The 19,541-nt window shown below is 51.7% G+C and overlaps 1 protein-coding gene across 5 annotated transcripts in view; it reads right to left on the bottom strand.

The window, feature by feature from the left end:
- Positions 1-12,064: 12,064 nt before the first annotated feature.
- The window catches only part of Ptprs (protein tyrosine phosphatase receptor type S), a 60,253-nt gene continuing 52,776 nt past the window's right edge, over positions 12,065-19,541 (bottom strand). For all 5 annotated transcript variants that reach the window (XM_040739213.1, XM_040739216.1, XM_040739212.1 and 2 more), the window contains 12 exons: positions 18,822-18,919; positions 18,603-18,726; positions 18,146-18,321; positions 17,934-18,053; positions 16,854-17,008; positions 16,474-16,759; positions 16,121-16,299; positions 15,123-15,249; positions 14,926-15,051; positions 14,202-14,356; positions 13,978-14,113; positions 12,065-12,947 (listed from right to left, as the gene is read on the bottom strand). In XM_040739213.1, coding sequence (XP_040595147.1) covers positions 12,879-12,947; positions 13,978-14,113; positions 14,202-14,356; positions 14,926-15,051; positions 15,123-15,249; positions 16,121-16,299; positions 16,474-16,759; positions 16,854-17,008; positions 17,934-18,053; positions 18,146-18,321; positions 18,603-18,726; positions 18,822-18,919 — 1,751 coding nt within the window. In that variant the 3' untranslated portion in view covers positions 12,065-12,878. The remainder of the gene's footprint in view (positions 12,948-13,977; positions 14,114-14,201; positions 14,357-14,925; positions 15,052-15,122; positions 15,250-16,120; positions 16,300-16,473; positions 16,760-16,853; positions 17,009-17,933; positions 18,054-18,145; positions 18,322-18,602; positions 18,727-18,821; positions 18,920-19,541) is intronic.

Raw genomic sequence — 19,541 nt, 5'->3', positions numbered from 1 at the left:
TAGGGACATTTCAACAGTCAGGTAGTGCCACCCGTTTCTGCCGTTCACTAACGTCCTTTGTCCTGTATGCAATGGGGTATGATGGCTGGTGTCCTGAGGAGGGGAGGCCAAGGGCTCGTGAGGTCACTTGTGGGTTGGTTGTGTATATTGTCCCATCTTGGCCAACCTCAGGCTACTAGTGTGGTGTTGCAAAACCTTATGGGTTAGAGAAATGTTGCAGCGTCTGTCACTTAAATTAAGCCCCATCGTGACAATGGCTGTGTAACAATGGCATCAGTGAGGGAAATGTTCCAGATGCTTCTAGAATCATCCATTTTAAGCAAAATGCTGGCAGATTTTCTGGCTGTTGACTCTCTGCCACTGAAACCCCTGCCTGGTGACCTGAGTCTGGCCAAGCAATGCGACCTCTGTGGGTGGCTTTTCCATGTGGCCCCGGCAGGAAGTCTGTGGGTGAAGTGCCAGAGCTGCATCTGTTTGCTCGGGCACAGGGGTGACATGATACATCGTGGAGGCCCAAGCCCCAACGGAGGTGCATCCCTGGGTCACCTGTCACCCTTTGGGTCTGGCGGCCACTTTGTTGCTCAGGTGGTCACAGGACCAAAGCCACAGCATGAGGCTCAGCTGTGTCATTTGCCTTCTGAGTCTGAGTGGGCTGTTGTCACTTGTTGCCCAAAACAATACAGAGAAACCCTGTCTCAAAAAACCAAAAAAAAAAAAAAAGCCAGAAATTCATGATTACACGTGCCTTTGTGTGTGTAGTGAGGTCTGAGTTACTGGTCCACACCCCTCATTGGACGTGTGTCCTCCGTCTGTACAGTGTCTGCACTAAGCACACTACCCTCCAGTCAGTCAGCATCCCATAGTGACCTATGCTTGAAGCACTGGACCCAAGATAAATGATAAACGAGTGTTTTTATCGGAGAACAACTTACACAGAAAAATAAAGAACCACTGCTGCCTTTCTCTGCCTTCCTTCCGATCCAACCTGAGATCCGAGAGAGAGAGAGAGAGAGAGAGAGAGAGAGAGAGAGAGAGAGAGAGAGAGAGAGAGAGAGAGTCCCGCTGCACATTTCCCTCTTTCCTGTTCCTTCCACACCTGAAGCCACGCCCAAAAGGGTGTGGCCACTAACACAAATACACTGGAAGGTTAGATGCCCCTAATGTGCTCTGTTGGTTAGCAGTCATGGTGTCACAGAGGTCCTGGTCAGGTCGAAGGTCCCATCAGTCTAAAGGTACAGCGTGTTGCCTCCAGTTACCTAAACAACAGGAGAGATTGTGACCTGACTAATGTGCTGGCTAGTGTTATGTCCACTTGACACTAGAGTCATATGAAAGAAAGAGATCTTTTGAAAGAGATCTTGACTGAGAAAACGCCTCCATAAGATTGAGCTGTAAGTCAGGAGTTGGTGGCGCACACCTTTAGTCCCAGCACTCAGGAGGCAGAGGCAGGCGGATCTCTGTGAGTTCGAGGCCAGCCTGGTCTACAGAGTGAGTTCCAGGACAGCCTCCAAAGCCACAGAGAAACCCTGTCTTGAAAAAAAAAAAAAAAAAGGACTGACTTGTAAGGCATTTCCTTAATTAGTGATCAGTGTGGGAGGGCCCAGCCCATGGTGGGTGTGGCCATCCCTGGGCTGCTGGTTCTGGGTTCTATAAGAAAGCAGCTGAGCAAGCCATGGGGAACAAGCCAGTGAGCAGCGCCCTCCATGGCCTCTGTTGGGCAGAGCCCAGGCGACTGGCGGGGGATAAACCAAAGCGGCTAGCAAGGAAAAAGCTTCTCTTAACAAAATGGTGATCAGGAGTGGGATCATGAATTTCCACGCAAAATAACAAAAGCTTTAAAGGAATTTTAAAAACAGAAGAACAGAGAGAAGCACAGATTTTGGTAGCAGCATTTTTCTCAGGTGTGCTCTGTTTTGCTATCGACAAGCCAAGATTCACATGGCTCGTTTACCAGAGTCTTCCTGACTCAGCATAAAAAGAAAAAAAAAACAGCAAGGTTGTTTTAAGAGACTCTGCTACCGATTGAAAGGGGTGTACGTACAGCTGGAAGTGGCAGCTTTTGCTGGATGTCAGCATGGACTGAGGCGGTAAGCTGGAGTCACGCTTACGCCCGCCATCTTGAAACGGCAGTTTAAAACAGCCACGGTTTTACAGATAAGACACGTGGCCAGAAAAACATAAAGATTTACAGTAAAGTCAGACTTGGATGAACAAAACCTCTAAAGGTTTACAGTGTGTTTAAAAATATACATGAGACTGAGAGAGAAAATGAAACGGCAAAGTGGTAAATAAATGCAAAAGCCGGCTGTGGTGGCGCACGCCGGTAGGAATTGCCCCAGAGGCAGAGGCAGGCAGGATTCCGAAGAGAAACCCTGTCTCAGAGAAAAAGAAACAAAAGTGAAAGAAATAGAGTAATAATAATAATAGATAAATAAATAAGCCACACAAAGATGGAAAATACACAGAGAGTCTGGATACTGTACACTATTGTGTTTTTCAGTTTTATAATTGCTCAGGAAGGAACAGCTGCTAAAGTACACTTGATTATAAATGCTGCTAAATTAATTCAACTTATATCTTTTGAAAATGCCTTGACTTCAAAATTTAAGTATAAGGATATGTTACTCGGAAAAGGAGATTTTATTTATGTTTCTACAGAAAATGAAAAGCTGAGAATTCCTTCCAGGCTTCTGTGGTTTCACGAACCAAGACCCCCGGAAGCAGTGGACCAGGTGTTCCAACGACTGAGACAGCTAAGATGATACAGCTTTACAGACCCCGAAAATACGGACTTATACAGGTTTCTGAGTTTTGTCATTGTCCCCATGGTATAAACAGCGCCCCCTTCCAGCAGGAAGCAGTTTGGAATGAGCGACGTCCCAATTCCCATCTTGTTTATAAATCTTTGTTTTCATTTAAATGGGATTGTTTATAATTGGCTAATGATCACAGCCAATCTTTTTTAATGGTAAAAAAGGGAATTAGGGCATGGGTATTGTTTTTCATTTATTGATACAAATTCAAAGTCAATTTTGTGATAAGTATATTTCTCCTCTTGACTAAGTATTGTACTTATACTGTTCTTTTAAAATGTAATGCATAATTAAATACAGACAATAGATAGTTACTTATAATAGTTAGAATTTATAGTTAGGTAAGTTAGGTTTTCTAGATATACAGAAATATATTTGAGACAGATAGACAGTCTTCAAACCTCTGAAAGACCTTCAGAACATGGCATTTAAAATGGTCTAGGGTTTTTTTTGACAATGAGAAATGTCTGCTCCTGGCAGCACCAATTATATCTGAGAGGAAGATGGGCATCGAAGAAACTTGTCATGGAGTTTGCTTTCAACATGGCAAGATTAGCCATTTGGGCAAGAAACTGCTCTTGCCTAGACTGTTTGACTGCTGTTGTATAAACTGGACATGCAGGACCCACAGGAAAGTGACTACTGAACTCAGTCTTACAGGGTTCCTGCTTCATGAAGAGTCTACGAGACTGTCTGCAGGACAAAGAAAAATGACTGACAGACTGCCAATGCAGATGGACAGTTTGAAATTTCCTGCTTTGCTGAGAAGTGTTCCAGACACATTGTGGCCTATGGGCTGAAGATGGATGCCCCAACGTTACAGAGGAACTTCGGGTGACTGTCCAGGCAGTAAGATGTCTCTGTCAATCCTAGTGTTTATATATTATCCTTCTGTGGTCTTTGATGGAGTTGAAGACAGATACTTATAATTATAGTTTTCCTTAGTTATGATAAAAGATAAGCTACATATAGAACTTTAGACTCACAAGGATGGGATGGATGATATTTTCTTTAAATCTTGCTGAATGTTGATAGACAAAATATTGTAACTGTATTCTTACTTGATAACTGTTCTGTTATATACAATTTGACTGTGTTAAAGTTAAGACCTTTCTTTTTGTTTAAACAGAAAAGAGGAGATGTTGGGGAAGTCTTATGCTAATAAAGCACTGTCTGGCCAATAGGAATCTAGATAGGTGGGGCTAGGAATCCAGGAGGATTCTGGATAGGAGAAACACAGGAGTTCGAGATGTAACCGCCATTGGGGTAGGAAGCCTGGAACCTCCCCGGTAAGAAACATACTTAGATTAACAATTATGGGGTAATTACTTAAGGCAGAGCTAGCCAGTAAGAGACAAGCAAGGCCAACAGCTTCATAATTAATATAGCCTCCTGTGTGTTTATTTGGGACTAATGCGGCTCTAGAACCAGGCTGGCGCGGCAGAGCCCAGGCGACTGGCGGGGGATAAACCAAAGCGGCTAGCAAGGAAAAAGCTTCTCTTAACAGTCTCTGCACCAGCTCCTGCTCCAGGCTCCTGCCCTGTCTGCCTTGGCTCCCCTCAGAGGGGAACAATTACCTGGAAGTTAAGCCAAATAAACCCTGTCCTCCGCAACTTGCTTTGGTCACACTGTTCCTTCACAGCAATAGTGACCCTGACTAGGACACCTTGCCCCAGAACTCTGTGTGTCTCAGTCTATGTATTTTATATCATGCCTCCTCTTTCTGTACCTGAGTGAAAAAGAAAACATTAGATTTCATCACAGATGTGTTTTTGTGGAAATGTGCAGGTGGAATTTGGCACTAACCCAGGTCCAGAAATGCACCTGGGGAGCTGGAGGGGTCCCTGAAGTTCTGGGGTGGATTCTTTCTGTTCTTTGTGTGTGAGAGACCCCTTGGTCCATATTAAGGAGGTAACACAGCACAAATCTAAACACAACATACATGATGCTAGTGAACCTGAATGAAAAATACTTAGAAGGCAACAGACTTGTTTGTATATGTAGACAGACATGCTTGCATATGTGAACAGACATGATTGCACATGTGGACAGGCATGCTTGCACATGTGGACAGGCATGTTTACACATGTGGACAGACATATTTGCACATGTGAACAGACATGTTTGCACATGTGGACAGGCATGTCTGCACATGTGGAAGGCATGTTTGCACGTGTGCACTGCCCGATGCTGTCTTTGAGGCACATGCATTGCCTTTGAGTCATCAGAGTCTCAGATTCCCAGACCTTTGTTCTTGAAGCTGTGCTGGAGTTTTGTGAGAACAGTGGTTTCCCTGCAGCTCCCTGTAGTGTCTGGTCTGTGGATCTGTAATGGTGGTCACACCCTTAGGGTGTGGTTTCAGGTGGACAGAAGCAAAACAAGAGGAGCTTGAGACGTGGCTTCTCTTTGCTCCCTCTTTTCTGGTGAGTCAGTGTATCAGGGAACTTTGTATTTTCTGTGTAATTGTTCCCCACTAAACACCCATTTATCATTATCTTGGGTCTAGTGATATCATTACATCCTCGTCTTCAGCTCCCCAAGTCTGCACAGTCACTGGGAACTTGGCTCAGTGACACCCACATCTGCAGCTTGATTGCTGAGCTCTGCGTGCTCTTTGTGACACCCTGCACCCATGCCTCTCAAACCTGACTGCTTCCACTTTTCCATTGGTGTTTTGCCTGCATGTATGTCTGTGAGCTGGTGTCAGATCTTGCCGTTACAGACAGTAATTAGCAGCCATGTCGAAGCTGGGAATTGAACTGGGGTCCTTTGGAAGAGCAATCAGTGCTCTTAACCACTGAGCCATCTCTTTAGCCCCCAGCTCATATATTTTTTTTTTCGAGACAGGGTTTCTCTGTATTGTTTTGGAGGCTGTCCTGGAACTCGCTCTGTAGACCAGGCTGGCCTCGAACTCATAGAGATCCGCCTGCCTCTGCCTCCCAAGTGCTGGGATTAAAGGTGTGTGCCATCAATGCCCAGCTAGCTCATATATTTTAAAAGCCTAGTCCCCAGTTAGTGGAACTGTTTTGGGAAGATTTGGAGGTGTGGCCTTGCTGGAGGAGGTGTGTCACTGGCCCTGTTGTGGATGGGTAAGCTCCCAGATGCTGCTCCAGAGGCCTGCCTGCTGCCATACTCTCTCCACGAGGGTCATGGCTTCACCCCTGCAACCATGAGCCCAGTAAAGTCTGTTACAGTTTGTCTGGGTCATGGTGTCTCATCACAGCGATAGAACCCTGTCTGCTCGTTCTGGGTCCTGCTGAGGCAGCTCAGGGTCCAAGGGTGAGTGATCGGGCATGACACTTACCTGTGGCTCAGACCCTCAAAGCCAGCCTGAGGAGTCTATCCCACGTTCAGAGGACTTGTGGGAATAGAGATGGCTCTTGTGTTGCCTAAGGTCACACACAGGGCAATTGGCAGAGCCAGGATTTGACCCCATGATATCTGTGTTCAGAACCCATACTCACAGCACCTGGACCACATTCTGAAATGCATGCAAGTGAAGGCTGCAAGGGCTGTGTGTGCCTGTGACTGTGGGGGATTTTAGGGGCATGATCAGCAAGGTCTTGAAGACTCCTCCCTCGTAGAACGCGCCCCCATGTGGATAAGTAATCCCTTTCCCCGTGACGTGCCCTGTGGTTTTCACCCAGCGCCCAGAGACCGCACTGCTGAGCACAAATGCACACCCAGGCCTGACAGTCCAGCTTCCCTGAGAAGGGTTAGCTTTTAAAAAAATTTATTATATATTTAAATTAGAAACAAGCTTGCTTCCCATGTCAGTCCCAGCTCCCTCTCCCTCCCCTCCATGCCCATTCCCCCCACCAGCCTCCCCAGCCCCCCACCCAATCCCCACTCCATTCCCCAGGGAGGATGAGGCCCTCTGTGGGGGATCTGTAGAGTCTGTTATTTCATTCCAGGGAGGGTCCAGGCCCTCCCGCAAAGGTTAGCTTTTTATGTCAGTCAATATTTGCAGTAGGGCAGCTAGGCCCCAGGAACAGATCCTTTGTCATTAGGGGTTTAATTCTATTATCCATTCTTTTACCCTGACTATGCCCTGGCCTCTCACTGGGTTATTCTAGGTGGGACTCCACCTCTGACCATGCTCCCAGCCCCTCACTGAGGGATTGTATGTAGGGATTTTACTTCTGAATGACTCCCTCAGATGAGGAATCCTATGTAGAAATCATGAGGCTAGGAATCCCACTCACACCCCTGGCCCTGAAGCTCAGAAACTGAGGTAATGTCTACACATGAATCTGAGGCACTAGTCTTGGAAATAATTTGTTATCCACCATTAGGTAACCAATTCCCTGAAGTCATTTTTCCTACAATGTAAGGTTGTGAACTTTTCCACTTATGTTCAACTGCTGACATTTTTTTGATCACTAATTACCCTTGTCTCACATTTAATATCATCGCCTTTTAAATTTTTTCAGTGGCAGCTGGGTGGTGGCGGTGCACGCCTTTAGTCCCAGCACTCAGGAGGCAGGGGCAGGTGGATCTCTGTGAGTTCGAGGCCAGCCTGGTCTACAGAGCCAGTTCCAGGACAGGCTCCAAAGCAACACAGACAAACCCTGCACATCCCTAACCCTTCAAGTATTGGTAAGTTTTGCAGGATAAAAGGGCCAGTCAAAGAAACCCACTTTGACCCTGACACGGGAACCACCTCTGCCCCTGACCAACTGAAACATGAAACCAACCAATCCCTGAGTCCCTGAACTCTGAACCCAGAGCCAGTGAAAGAAGCAAACTCAGGATCTGAAACCTGAGCCAGGGAAAGAAACACTTTATCCCTAACCAGAACCAAAGAGAAACGCCCCGACTTTGAAACCAGTGCCAAGGAAACACACTTTGTCTCTAGAATCAGAGCCAGTGAAATAAATACACCCTGACCCTAAAATTAGAGCCAAAAGGCTAGAAAGGACCAGAGAAAGAAAGTTTGCCCTGAAATCAGAGCCATCTCTGCCTCTGACCCACTAAACTAACCAATTCCTGAACAGGAAAACTAACCAATCCCTGAGCCGAAAAACTTCTCCTGGGAAAACTCCGCCCCTAAGGAGGCCCTCTGCCTTGTTCTCCTTTCCTACCCTGGCAGAGGCAGCCTCTCTCCTGGACTCCTCCTTCTTGAATAAATCTTTCTCAAGAGTCTTGGGTGAAGATCTTCATTCACTGGCACAGAATAGAAGAACTTGCTGGGACGTTCCCTTAGGGAGGCGAAGCAAGGCTGAGCAGAACCGAAGAAAGAACCGGAAGATCAGAAGAAACTTGCTGAGATTTCCCTTAAGGAGTTTGAGCAAGGCTGGGGCAGAAAAGTAACAACGTTTTGCCAGAGCCGAGGAGATTGCTACATTTCTGCAGTGGCTTCGCTTTAGCAGACTGTAGCCGAAGAAGTAACATCCTGGGCTAAGAAGTAGCATCCTGGGCTAAGAAGTAGCTCTGCTAGGATGTTCCCTTAGGGGAACAGAGCAGAACTCTGGTAACTGCGGCTAGGAGCACAATTGCTATATCCTGTGGGGAGACATCCTCCACTGCAATCCAGCTTCAGGTAGCCTGGCTTCCCAGCAAGTCAGGACATCCTTCTCTCCAGGGCTGAGCTGTCCTGTTGCAGCTCCAGCCTCCAGGGCTGTCCTATTGGGGCACCAGGCTTCCAGATAAGTCAGGGCGCCTCTGTAGCTCCAGAGCTGTAACACTCACACTCACATTTTGGTGCTGAAACTCACTCACAAGTTTGACTAATGCATGCTGTTGACTGACAAGAAAATATCAACAGTACATTTTTCCCCCCAGAATACTCCACATTCATAGCCACCATCAGTGCTTCCTGGCTCTTCAGAGAGGTCATTCATGGCCTTTGTCCCTCAGAACAACTGGGACTCAACCAGGCATGTTCCCGGCCTGGTTCTTTTTTCTGGCTGAGGGATAGCCTACCATGAACCACAATTTTCTGACCATTCATCTAGTGATGGCAAAATAGCCATAATGTCAAGATTTTTTTAATTAATTAATTTATTTTGGTTTTTCGAGACAGGGTTTCTGCGTAGCTTTAGAACCTGTCCTAGAACTCGCTCTGTAGACCAGGCTGGCCTGCCTCTGCCTCCCGAGTGCTGGGATTAAAATGTCAAGCTTTTGTGGTTATTTTGGGGTGTTGTATTTCTTTCATTGTGATGGTTGATGTGACAGGACCTGGAATCAGCAGGGACTGTCCGGGAGGGGTTTCCACACCCGTATGACCTCCCAGACAGGGGGTAGCACTGACCCAAGGTTGCTGGTCACCAGTGACCCAGGTGCAGCCAGCACCATCCCCCCAACTCCTTTGAGATACAGTCTTGCCACGTAGCCCAGGCTGGCCAGGAATTCCTGATCCTCCTACCTCAGCCATCACATGCTGGGGTGGCAGGTGTGGCCCCCACAGTAGTGAAATGGGCTCTTGTAAAAAAAACTTCCACAGTTGCCTTTACCTGTGACTCCAAGGGACACGCAGTCACCGTGCTCCGGGACAGGCAGGAGGAGGCCCCTGTGGGCTCAGGAATCTCGTGAGCAGGGTCACGGGGAGGAGTCTGACTGGCATTTGGTGAAGGGACAGGAGGTAACTAAATCCCACGTGGGACAGCGGGGGACAGACACGGACATCTGATATACAGTCTGCCTCGACAGCTGTCTGGTAACGACTGCAATAACGCGTATTGATGAGGACATAATCACCCTAATTAAAAGCTAATAATGACGTTAATTGTTTCTAAAAGACTAAGTAAGGAATTTATCTGCCTCCTCCCTCACTGCAGACGCTGATATGTGGGGACTAATTATTTGAATCAACTCTTATATAAAAACTAATCATCCATGTGCTGTTGGCCAAGGAATGAGAAGGGTGCTCAGGATGGCTGCAAGGTCCCCAGCCCCGCAGGGGGGAGGGTGGGAGAGGCTGACACCAGACTCAGGATCCCTGACCACGCCCCCAGTGGGGGAGCTCAACCCTGAACTCGCCCCTCGGCTTCCCACATCACTGGCCTCGCTCTAATTGAAAGCAAATACTCCTTCCAGAACATTCCTCTATCTTTGTTTATCATCTGCTTGGGCTAATTGTGTGACATTTCCCCCAAGACAAAATGGTAAGTTTGTTAAGGAGCATTCCTGTCAGCTGGTCCTCAGGTCGGGTACAGAGGGCCTTTCTGAGAGTCCTCTTTTGGTTTGGTTTCTTTTGTGTTTTGTTTTTTTTTTTTTTTTTTTTTTTGAGACAGGGTTTCTCTGTGTAGCCCTGACTTCCAATATCCCTCTGTAGACCAGGCTGGTTTAGAACTCACAGAGATCCGCCTGCCTCTGCCTCGGGAGTGCTGGGATTAAAGGCGTGCACCACCACCGCCTGGCTTAGTGTTGTTTTCTTGTTTTAACATCCACAGAACCATACAGGCTTTCTGATTCTCAAAATTCCTATTATGTCAAAAGTGACCACCACCAGAAACTGTCACCCTGTGCCACCCCAGCCCCAGCCTTCCCAGAACCAGCTTCCTGTCTATGGATCCCAGACTCCTGTCATGGAGTCCTCAGTGAGGCCTTTGTGTCTGGGTCTCTCGCCAGCACCTGGTCGGTTAACACGGGCCAGTGTCAGGGTCTCCATTTTCTTTATGACTGTATGCTATCCCAATGCCACACACACCTTTACATCCTCCCAAGACATTTCTGTGGTCCTCGCTTTTGTCAGGCTGACCTTGAGCTGATAACCCTCAGGGATCAGCCCGGGTTGTGACATGGGCCCCACGTCTGCCTGAGGTTTGGCTTGAAGGTCAGAGGAGCAGTGGGGGATTGTAGAGGGTTGTGTGAAGCATGGTGAGGGGACTGTCCCAGCTGTGGTCCGTCTCCCTGTCTGCCGAGGAGTCCAGGAGGACACAGGCTGAGGGAGCAGACGGGTAGAAGGGGAAGCAGCTGCCTTTGTTGGGTGTAGACACCACAGCTTTGTCTGAGGGCCTGGGGTGGGGGCAGCCCGTGCGGGACCATTCGTCCACCTGACTGGAGTGCAAACAAGTCCAAGGCTTTCCCCCGAGGTTAATACATTCTGGCCAAGAGAACAAGCTTCGTTATTGGAACTGGTTCCCTCTCCAGGCTGCATCTGGGAGCACCCCACCCATTACTTTTCCCTGTGGTTTGTGAAGTGACCTCGGCAGAGGACGACGGTGAGAATCAGAAAAGAACTTGCCACCCACAGGTGCCACACTCACAAGGAAAAATAAAAGATTAATCTTGGGGTGGGGGGACAAACGGGCAGACAACGGGGCTGGTAACCTGACCCTTGGCTCTTTCTCTGCTATATAATCGCCCAGAGCAGGGCCATCCCAAGCAAACCAGTCATCTGAAGATGCATTTAGCCAGGTACTGTGGCATGCGCAGATAATTTCCGAACTCAGGGAGGCAGAGGTGGGAGGGTCGTGAGTTCAAGGCCAGCCTGGTCTCAATAGGGAATGATATAAGGCTGTTAGTGAAGGAAACACAGTTGCTCAACCCAGGGTCTGAATTGCTTGGTGCATACGCAGTCGCTGCTCCTCAAGGTTAGGACATTGTCACTGAGCACTGCTGAGCATCTTGCTTCAGAAGATGAACATCTAGTATTGTCTGTGCACATCCCTTATTTCCTGCCTCTGTATGAGGATCTCAGAGCTCCAATTTCAGTCCAGACGGGAGTATTACACAGCCATGAAAAGGACCCAGGCAGTGAGGGATTCTGGGAAGGTCTCCATCCCTTCCACCCCCAAGGTCAGGCACTGTCACCTCAATCTGTCCAGAGGGACACACTCAAGGCTCAGGCAGCCTTCGAAGAGAAACCTGAGAGATGCCTTCTTGGAGGGCTTTGAGGATTGGGTAGGAGTTGCTTAGGCCCCTGGCCTGTTGGTCAGGCTGAATTTGGCACTTCAGAGCTCGGGTCACTAATGGCAGATTTGTCCCATCACTCTGCCTTCTCAATGTCCTCCCTACCGTTCCCCAGCCCTGCAACAGTCCGCATTGCTGGCTGGTCAGCCCCAGAACACACCTGTCTCCACCTCCCAGTGCTGGGGTGACCAGCATTTGCCAACACATCTGGTTTTTCTGTGGGTGCTAGGATTTGAACTCAGGTCCTCATACTTTCACAGGCACTGTGCCCACTAAGCTGTTTCCTAAGTTGCTGTGGGGCCTCACCTGGGAGGACAAACCCTCCTTTGGGTCCGGTGGTCATCACTCCCTGTCTCCCCTCCCCCGGCAGCATCAAGGATAAGCCCACGCTGAGGTCGGACGAATCTTCCTTTAATACAAAGTCGGTTTATCTACATACAGGGGCAGAGCCCGCTGCTTCTGCCCAAAAAACGGCACGGACAGAGCTGACCTGCTCTACACTTGCTCCAGGGGGTCCGATGCCCCAGTGTCCCACAGTCCTGGGGATCAGGTCCTCCATTTGGGGCATGGAGGCCACAAGTGGACAAGGGCGCCCCTGGTGGCCAGGGCCCGACCAGTGTCCTTGGTGGCCGTCCCTGCAGTCTGGCCCAAGTGCCCCCCCAGCTTCACCCTCTGTATCTGATATGTCTGAAGATTGATTAAAACAAAGTAAAGAGGGAGAAGAAGAACTAAGAGTGTGCCACTCACGCAGGGACAAGGGACACCTCACAGGCTCAGTCCCACACTCGCACATAACCGCCACACGACAAGCTGTGAAAAAATAGGCCTCCCACGGAGGCGCACATGGTGATCTTGTTTGTTTTTCAAAGTTTGACTGGCACGATTTTGTTTCTTCTTTAAAAAATGAGAAAAAAAATATACACTATTAAAAAAAAAAGAAATAAAGAAAATGTCGCCAACAGGCAGATGGGGGAGCACTGGCGTAGAGCTCGGCCGTGGGGGCAGCGCCTGCACCCCTCTTTGCTCTCCACCCCACCCCCCCTCCCTGGAACCTCGTTTGGAATCAGAAGGGAATGAGGAATGTGCCGAGTTCGGAAGGCAGTGGCCAGCAGCAGTGGTCCCGAGAAGCTGGGCCTCCTCATGTCCTGCGGGGCCTGGGTCACATCCGGGAACGTGGCGCAGGGTCTGGCATCGGGCAGGGCCCATGGCTTATGTTGCATAATGATCAAAGCTGCCCAGGTATTCCAGTGCCGCCTGGAAGCAGAACTGGTACTCGTCCTGTAGGGCAGAGGGGAAACTGAGGCATCCGCTCCACCGACCCAGGGGTTCCCAAGGTGGGTAGCCCCCTCGTCCTTCCTTGGCCTCTTTTGTGTGTGAAAGGTGTTACATTTGTTTCTGCTGCCTCTGTTTAACTATGTAAAGATGTGTCACTGGCCAGGCGTTGGTGGCGCACGCCTTTAATCCCAGCACTTGGGAGGCAGAGGCAGGCGGATCTCTGTGAGTTCAAGGACAGCCTGGTCTACAAAGTGAGTTCCAGGACAGCCTCCGAAGCTACAGAGAAACCCTGTCTCGAAAAACCAAAAAAAAAAAAAAAAAAAAAAAAAAAAAAGATGTGTTACTGTTTCACCTTCCTGTCCAAGGCCTGACTGGTCTAATCAAAAGCTGAAGGACTAATATGAAGGACTAATAGCTGGGCAGGAGAGGGACAGGCGGAGCTAGCGGCAGAGGGAATAAGGAGGAGGAATTTAGGCTCAGGAGAGAACAGAGGAGAAAGAGGGACATTCCTGGGTCCAGAAGCCAGGCAGCCACCAGCCATCCAGACACTTGGCAGGGCTGGAGAGATGGCTCAGCAGTTAAGAGCACTGGCTGCTCTTCCAGAAGACCCGGAGTCAGTTCCCAGCAACCACAACCATCTGCCGCGGAATCTGATGCCCTCTCTGGCATAAAGTCATACATGCAAATAGAGCACTCACACATAAAATAAATTAAATCTTTAAAAAAAAAAAGCCCGAGGCAAAACAAAGATGAAGAGAAACAGGTTAAGCTACAAGAGCTAGCAAGAAGCAAATATAAAATAAGGCCAAGCATTCATAACTAATATTAAGTCTCCGTGTCATGACTTAGGAGCTGGTTGGGGATTCTCCACCAATAAAAAGCCTCAGTTTCCCCACCTGTACACAAATATCACTGAATTCAAGATCTGTGATCCAGAGCCAGAAATCTGACCAAGCCCAAACCTGCAGGGGGGAGGAGAGCAGGAGGGAAACCGAGGCTCGGGATGCAAGGACACCTCACACTTAGCCCGTACCTCCGTCTGCACCATGGCAGGCCTCTGGGTCCGAAGCACCTTCACTGTCTGGAAAATGTCCACAACACCCTCGTAGCGCATCCGCTCCAGCACAATGCTCAGGGTGATGAACACGCCTGTCCTGCCCACTCCAGCACTGCAGGGAGAGGATGTGCAGTCACGTGGGTCTGGTGTCCTGCGCCCCCGCCAGCCCTCCCGCTGCCCCGCCCATCTGCGATGCTCACCTGCAGTGCACAGAGATGGGCCCATCCTGGCCGAACTGCTCCTTGGTCTTATGCACTTGGCCGATGAAGTCGATGAAGCCTTCGCCTGACTTGGGTGCACCCTGCTCCGGCCAGTCCGTGAACTGGAACTGCCGAACCGTCCGGGACTGGCCGTCCTGGGAGGGGGACAGCCTGGTCACAAACTCCTCCTACCATCTAACGTTGTCTTCCACACAGACAATGTGACCACTGCCATGAGTGACATCTCCATCATCCAAGATGTTACCGTGGCCACTGGCAGCCCACACAGCAGAACACAGCACAAACCCCAAAGCTGCCGGTAATCACCAAAATCCACCATACCTCCCTAGCAGTGCCAAGATGCTGCCACCACCTGCTGGAGACCGCTCCTGAACATGCGCGGCCACTGCCACCTCACCCTGTACTTGGTGGCTTCTGTTCTACCTGAGTGTCTGTCCTCAGCTACTCAAGACTCAGCCTGGCTGCCACTACCTCCTCCAGGCCCCATCCTGTCACCCACGCTCTCCAGGCATGGGTTGGGGCTGTACTCCCTCTCTTGACATGGTCCTAGGGCTGGTCAGTAGGCAGCAAGCCCCATTTGCCCATCCTCCTGCCTCAGGGATCACAGGGCTGAACTTTCAACCTGGATGCTGTAGATTCAAACCCAAGTCATCATGTCCTTTACCCTCCCAGCTGCCCCAGCCTCTCCTGTGCCACCACTTACCCGGGCATCTGTAACCTTGAACTCACGCAGAATGTACTGCGGCATGTTGTACTCTGCCATCGGGTCCACCACGAAGTACTGGTATCGGGCAGAGCGTTCAGCTGGCCAGTACTGGTGGCATTTCTCCTGTGGGGCAGAGGGCGGGTCAGTGCCATGGCCTGGATGAGACCTCCCTGTCCGGCCTGGTGCACACTCACCCGGCCCATCTCTCGGAGCTTGGTGAGCATTACAACGATTGTAGAGTTGTTTTCCCACAGAGCTCGCCAAAAGTCCTCCGTGGTCTCTGCCAGTGGCCCTTGTGTCGCAATGTAGGCTTTCTGCTGCCTGAGGGTGGGGGGGGGGAGCACAGAGTCAGGACCATGTTGCCTCGAACCTATCCCGCTGAGCCCTTCAGCTTCCAGGTGAAATTCAAACCCCTCGGGACACTGTGAGACACACACTCTCCATCCACTCTCCAAAGCCATCAGACACTCAGCAGACAGAGTTTTCTCACCCCAGCCAGAACTCACATGCATGCACAGTCTCAGAAGTTATGTGTGCCTATGCGCACTCGTGCAGGGGCCAAGAGAGGGCACGGTCTCCCAGGAACTAGAGTTATAGGCTTTGCGGAGCATGGTGGGTCACCTGCAGGGGCAGCCAGTGCTCTAACTACTGAGCCCCAGATCCGACTTTAACTTCAGCTCAGTGTCACTGAGGGTACTCTGGGTTCTAACTGTCTCGATGACAAGGCCATGCTGCGGAGGAGGCTCAGTGGGCAGAGCTTGTTGACTGAACAGCTCTGGGGGTCATAGCTCAGTCAGTGTGGATCTGAGTGAGAAGAGCCCCACAGGCTCAGTTCCCCAGACGAACTAGAGAAGGGTCAGGGGATGCTACTGAGGCAGGCTCTGAGGGCTCTGAGGCCTGGTTCTCTCTCTGCCTCTAATCTGCAGATAAGATGTGAGCTCTCCGCTACTCTTCAGTGATGTCAGACCCCACCCTCCCCCCACCCCCAAACCCTGAGCCCAGGATAAACTCTTCTGGCAAGTTTCAGGCCCTGGTTCATTAAACATGATGAGGAAACACACAGACAGACAGACAGACAGACAGACATGCACGCACTCACACACGAACGCACCTTCCCCAACCAAACAACAGGCAATAAAAGCCAGGTGGCACAGACTGAGGACGGAGGCCCCTGAAGGCAGGGCCAAGTCACCTGTAGCCATCGATGAAGCTGGCATTAATGTAGTCAGAGCCCTCGACGCCACGGATGGGCTGCAGGCAGACTCGCGAGCTCTCGTATGGCAGGATGTTCACCAGGCGGTTCTTGAACTTGTTGCAAGGCAGGCTGGCGGTGATGAAGCGTGAGGTGTGCGCCTTGGAGCTGGCGAGCCTCTGTGGCGAGGAGAGGCAGACCGTCAGGGCAAAGGTGGAGATGTGCCGAATTAATTTGGTGATTGGGAAATGTGGAGTCAGAGGACAACTTGTGGGAGCCAGTTCTCGTGCCCGCCCGCCCGTGGGTCCTGGGGCTCAAACGCAGGGTGCCAGACTCAGTCTTCATGCGCTCACCTTGAACTCCAGCTCCATGCCTGTGACGTGCTCGCCAGGCTCCACCTGGGCCAGCTTCTGGATGTAGGTGTAGAGGCTGCGTGCGGGGACCTCGGTGTTGCCGCACCCCACAGCCTCCAGGAGCGCCTCGTGGATGAAGCTGTACTGATCTTCCGTCTGCACCATGTAGTTGCGCTGAGACCGCATGAGCGTCACGTGTCCATACACATCCACTGTCTTCTCCGTCTTGATGCGCTCCAGCATGGCGTCTATGACTATGAAGCAGCCAGTGCGGCCCACGCCCGCACTGTGGGGACAGACGCCACAGTCAGGACACGGGACAGGGACGAGACGGGAGGGGGACAAGCTGGGCAAGGGGACAAAGGTGGCGCTGTGCGCACCTGCAGTGGACCACGATGGGGCCAGCGTCAGGCGGGTTGCAGGTCTTGACTCTGCGCAGGAAGGCCAGGAAGGGTGTGGGGTATTCAGGTACCCCGTGGTCTGGCCAAGCTGTGAACTGGAAATGGCGCACCTCTCTCTTCTCACTCGAGCCATTCTGGGGACCAGAGTGACAGCACCCTGTCACTGTGGGCTGAGTGCACCCCAGAACACCTTCGTCCACACTTCTCTGGTTCAGGAACTTTTACAGGGTGTCAACCACTGCACCCACATACCCTGACCACAACCTGGGGCCACTCAGCTCCCCTCCTATACCTAAAAATGCACCAGCCCCGTGCTCACTCCAGGACTCACCCAGCCTGCTCCCAGGCCCACGGCTGCCCCAAGCATGCTCCTCCCAGCTTCCCCCTCCGTCAGAGTCAAAGCAAGCCCATGTCCTTCCTGCAGCTCAGCCCTGCACATTTCTCCAATGCTGGGCTCCATCCTGAACCAGGCCCGGGATGCCCAAACCTCCTGCAGCCTCTCTCATGACACAATGGCTGCCTATTCCTTCCCATGTTCCTCCAACGCCCATTACACAGTGAAGTCTGGTGGGCAGCCCAGGTCAGCATGCTTACATGTGTGAATGAGCTCACAGAGCTCCTTCCTGCCACATGGCCGCTCAACTGTGTGGCAGGTGGTGCCATGGGCCCTAGGCACCTTCCCCTCAAGAAACACACAAAATATTTCACCATGTCACAATCGCTGGACCAAACAGATTGAGCTACACACCACGATGTGCACAGATAGGAAGATGACTGTGTTCCTCCCCATCAGGACAGGACTCCTGGTGGGCAGAGCCTGATCAGCTCAGAAGCAGCCGGGACCACACGACAGACCCAGCTAAGGACGGCTGGCACAGCAGACACAGCCCGTGGTGGCCAGGGTGTGCCACACTGCCAAGCCAGGGGTCTGGGTTGGCCTCGTCCCACTGTGGCTGCTCCGCTCACAATGGGGCTGTCCACTGCTCAAGTGGGCTTGTAGGAGTGGTGTCAGCCTGGGACACACGTTTCTGCGTAACACCGCCCCTGCCCAGGCCGCACCTTGTGTAAGGAAAAGGTCCTGACGCAGAAAGTGGCCAACTCCATGGTGTCCAGCAGGGTGACCTGGATGAAGCCGTAAGTCTCTGTACCTCGGTTGGGCCAATACTGGTCACATTTGATCTGTGTCAAGACGAGGGAGCTGAGTTAGGAGGGTCAGTCCCTCGGGAGCCCCGGGGCAGGCGCTGGACCAGGCCCTGCCTGTGGTACCTCACCCGTGATTTTTCCTCCAGCCGCGTCATCATGACCACAGTGGCTGACCGCTGCTCCCACACCATCCGCCAGAAGTCCCCAAAGGTCTCAGGCAGGGGTCCCTGTGTGGCGATGTATGCGTTCTGCCGACGGTAGCCATCCACATAGTTGGCATTGATGTAATCACTACCCATGATGCCTGCAGTCGGGCAAGGTGCCGGGGACAGCTTTGAAGAGGCTGCCCAACTCGCTCTCTGACCACCCGATACACAGTGTGTGGCCAGCGTGGGGACGGCCTTCTGTGGCCCCGCCGCACCCGGGGCTACAGCTTTCTCTTCGGGGCCCACTGCAGCGGCCAGTCACTCGTTTGCCACACACCTGTCGCTATGGCAACCCTTCCCAAACCATGGCAACCTAGCAGAGGCTGACACAGGCCAGGTGCCCAGGCAGAGCCCCCCACGCATGCGCAGCCCCCCACACCTTCGAGGGGCTGCAAGATGACTCGAGAGTGGTCGTAGGCGATGACGTTGGCATAGCGGTTCTTTGGCTTGTTGGCCTCCAGGTTCGAATGTTCCCAGGTGAACTGCTGCCCGGGGTCGATAGACTACGGGGGAAGGGCAGGCTCAGGCTTGGCGGGGTCGGGGTCTGGATCAGTGGGGTTGGGGCCTCAGGGTCAGGCCCTGCAGTGACCCCACTCACCTCATACTCCTGCGAGAGCTTGAGGCTGTCGTTGGCCTTGAGTCTCTCCATGTGCTCAGCCATGTCTGCGATGGGGATGGGCGGGTGGCTGAGCATGCCTATCAGGAGATGAGTGGGTGGCAGGGTCAGCGGGGCTGTGGTTAGAGGAGGTGACAGGCGGACAAGGCTGGGGTGGTGCCCCCACTGCCCGACTGGAGGATGAGGCCTGTGCGGTCCTGTGGCAGACCGAACAGCAGACCAGCTGGTGCTGCTCTTCCCAAGACCAGAGGGGCTGAGAGGCCCTCAAACGGGTGCAGTGCGTGTTACGCGCATGTGTGATGGGATTTCCCCAGCTAGCCACTTTTCCATGTGTCCTGAAGGTGCCGGGGGCCTCACGGTGTGCAGATCCCAGGACACTATAGGGCGGTGGGCACCCACCAGCTGCTGAGACGCCGAGACCCCTCGACACTCTCATGGCTGCATGTCATTCGGCTGTGTGTGGCCCTACCAGCCAGCATAGAGTGGACATGCGGGCAGGGAAAGCAAGATGAGAGGAAGCGGGAGCAGAGATGGGGACAACCCAAGTGTCACCTTAGCTGCCCAAGCGGGCTGCTGAGGCCCGAGCCCAGAGACGGGGAGGGGGGACCATGGCAGCGGCTGCCTGCGGGGGTTCATGGTGACATGGGGTCACAGCTCTTCCTTCAGCTTTGACTCTGAGATCTCAAAGACTCGGGCTCATCT

Source organism: Mesocricetus auratus, unplaced genomic scaffold (assembly GCF_017639785.1).
Source record: "Mesocricetus auratus isolate SY011 unplaced genomic scaffold, BCM_Maur_2.0 Super-Scaffold_100676, whole genome shotgun sequence".
NCBI lineage: Eukaryota > Metazoa > Chordata > Mammalia > Rodentia > Cricetidae > Mesocricetus > Mesocricetus auratus.
This window is presented reverse-complemented; position numbering and strand designations above follow the sequence as displayed.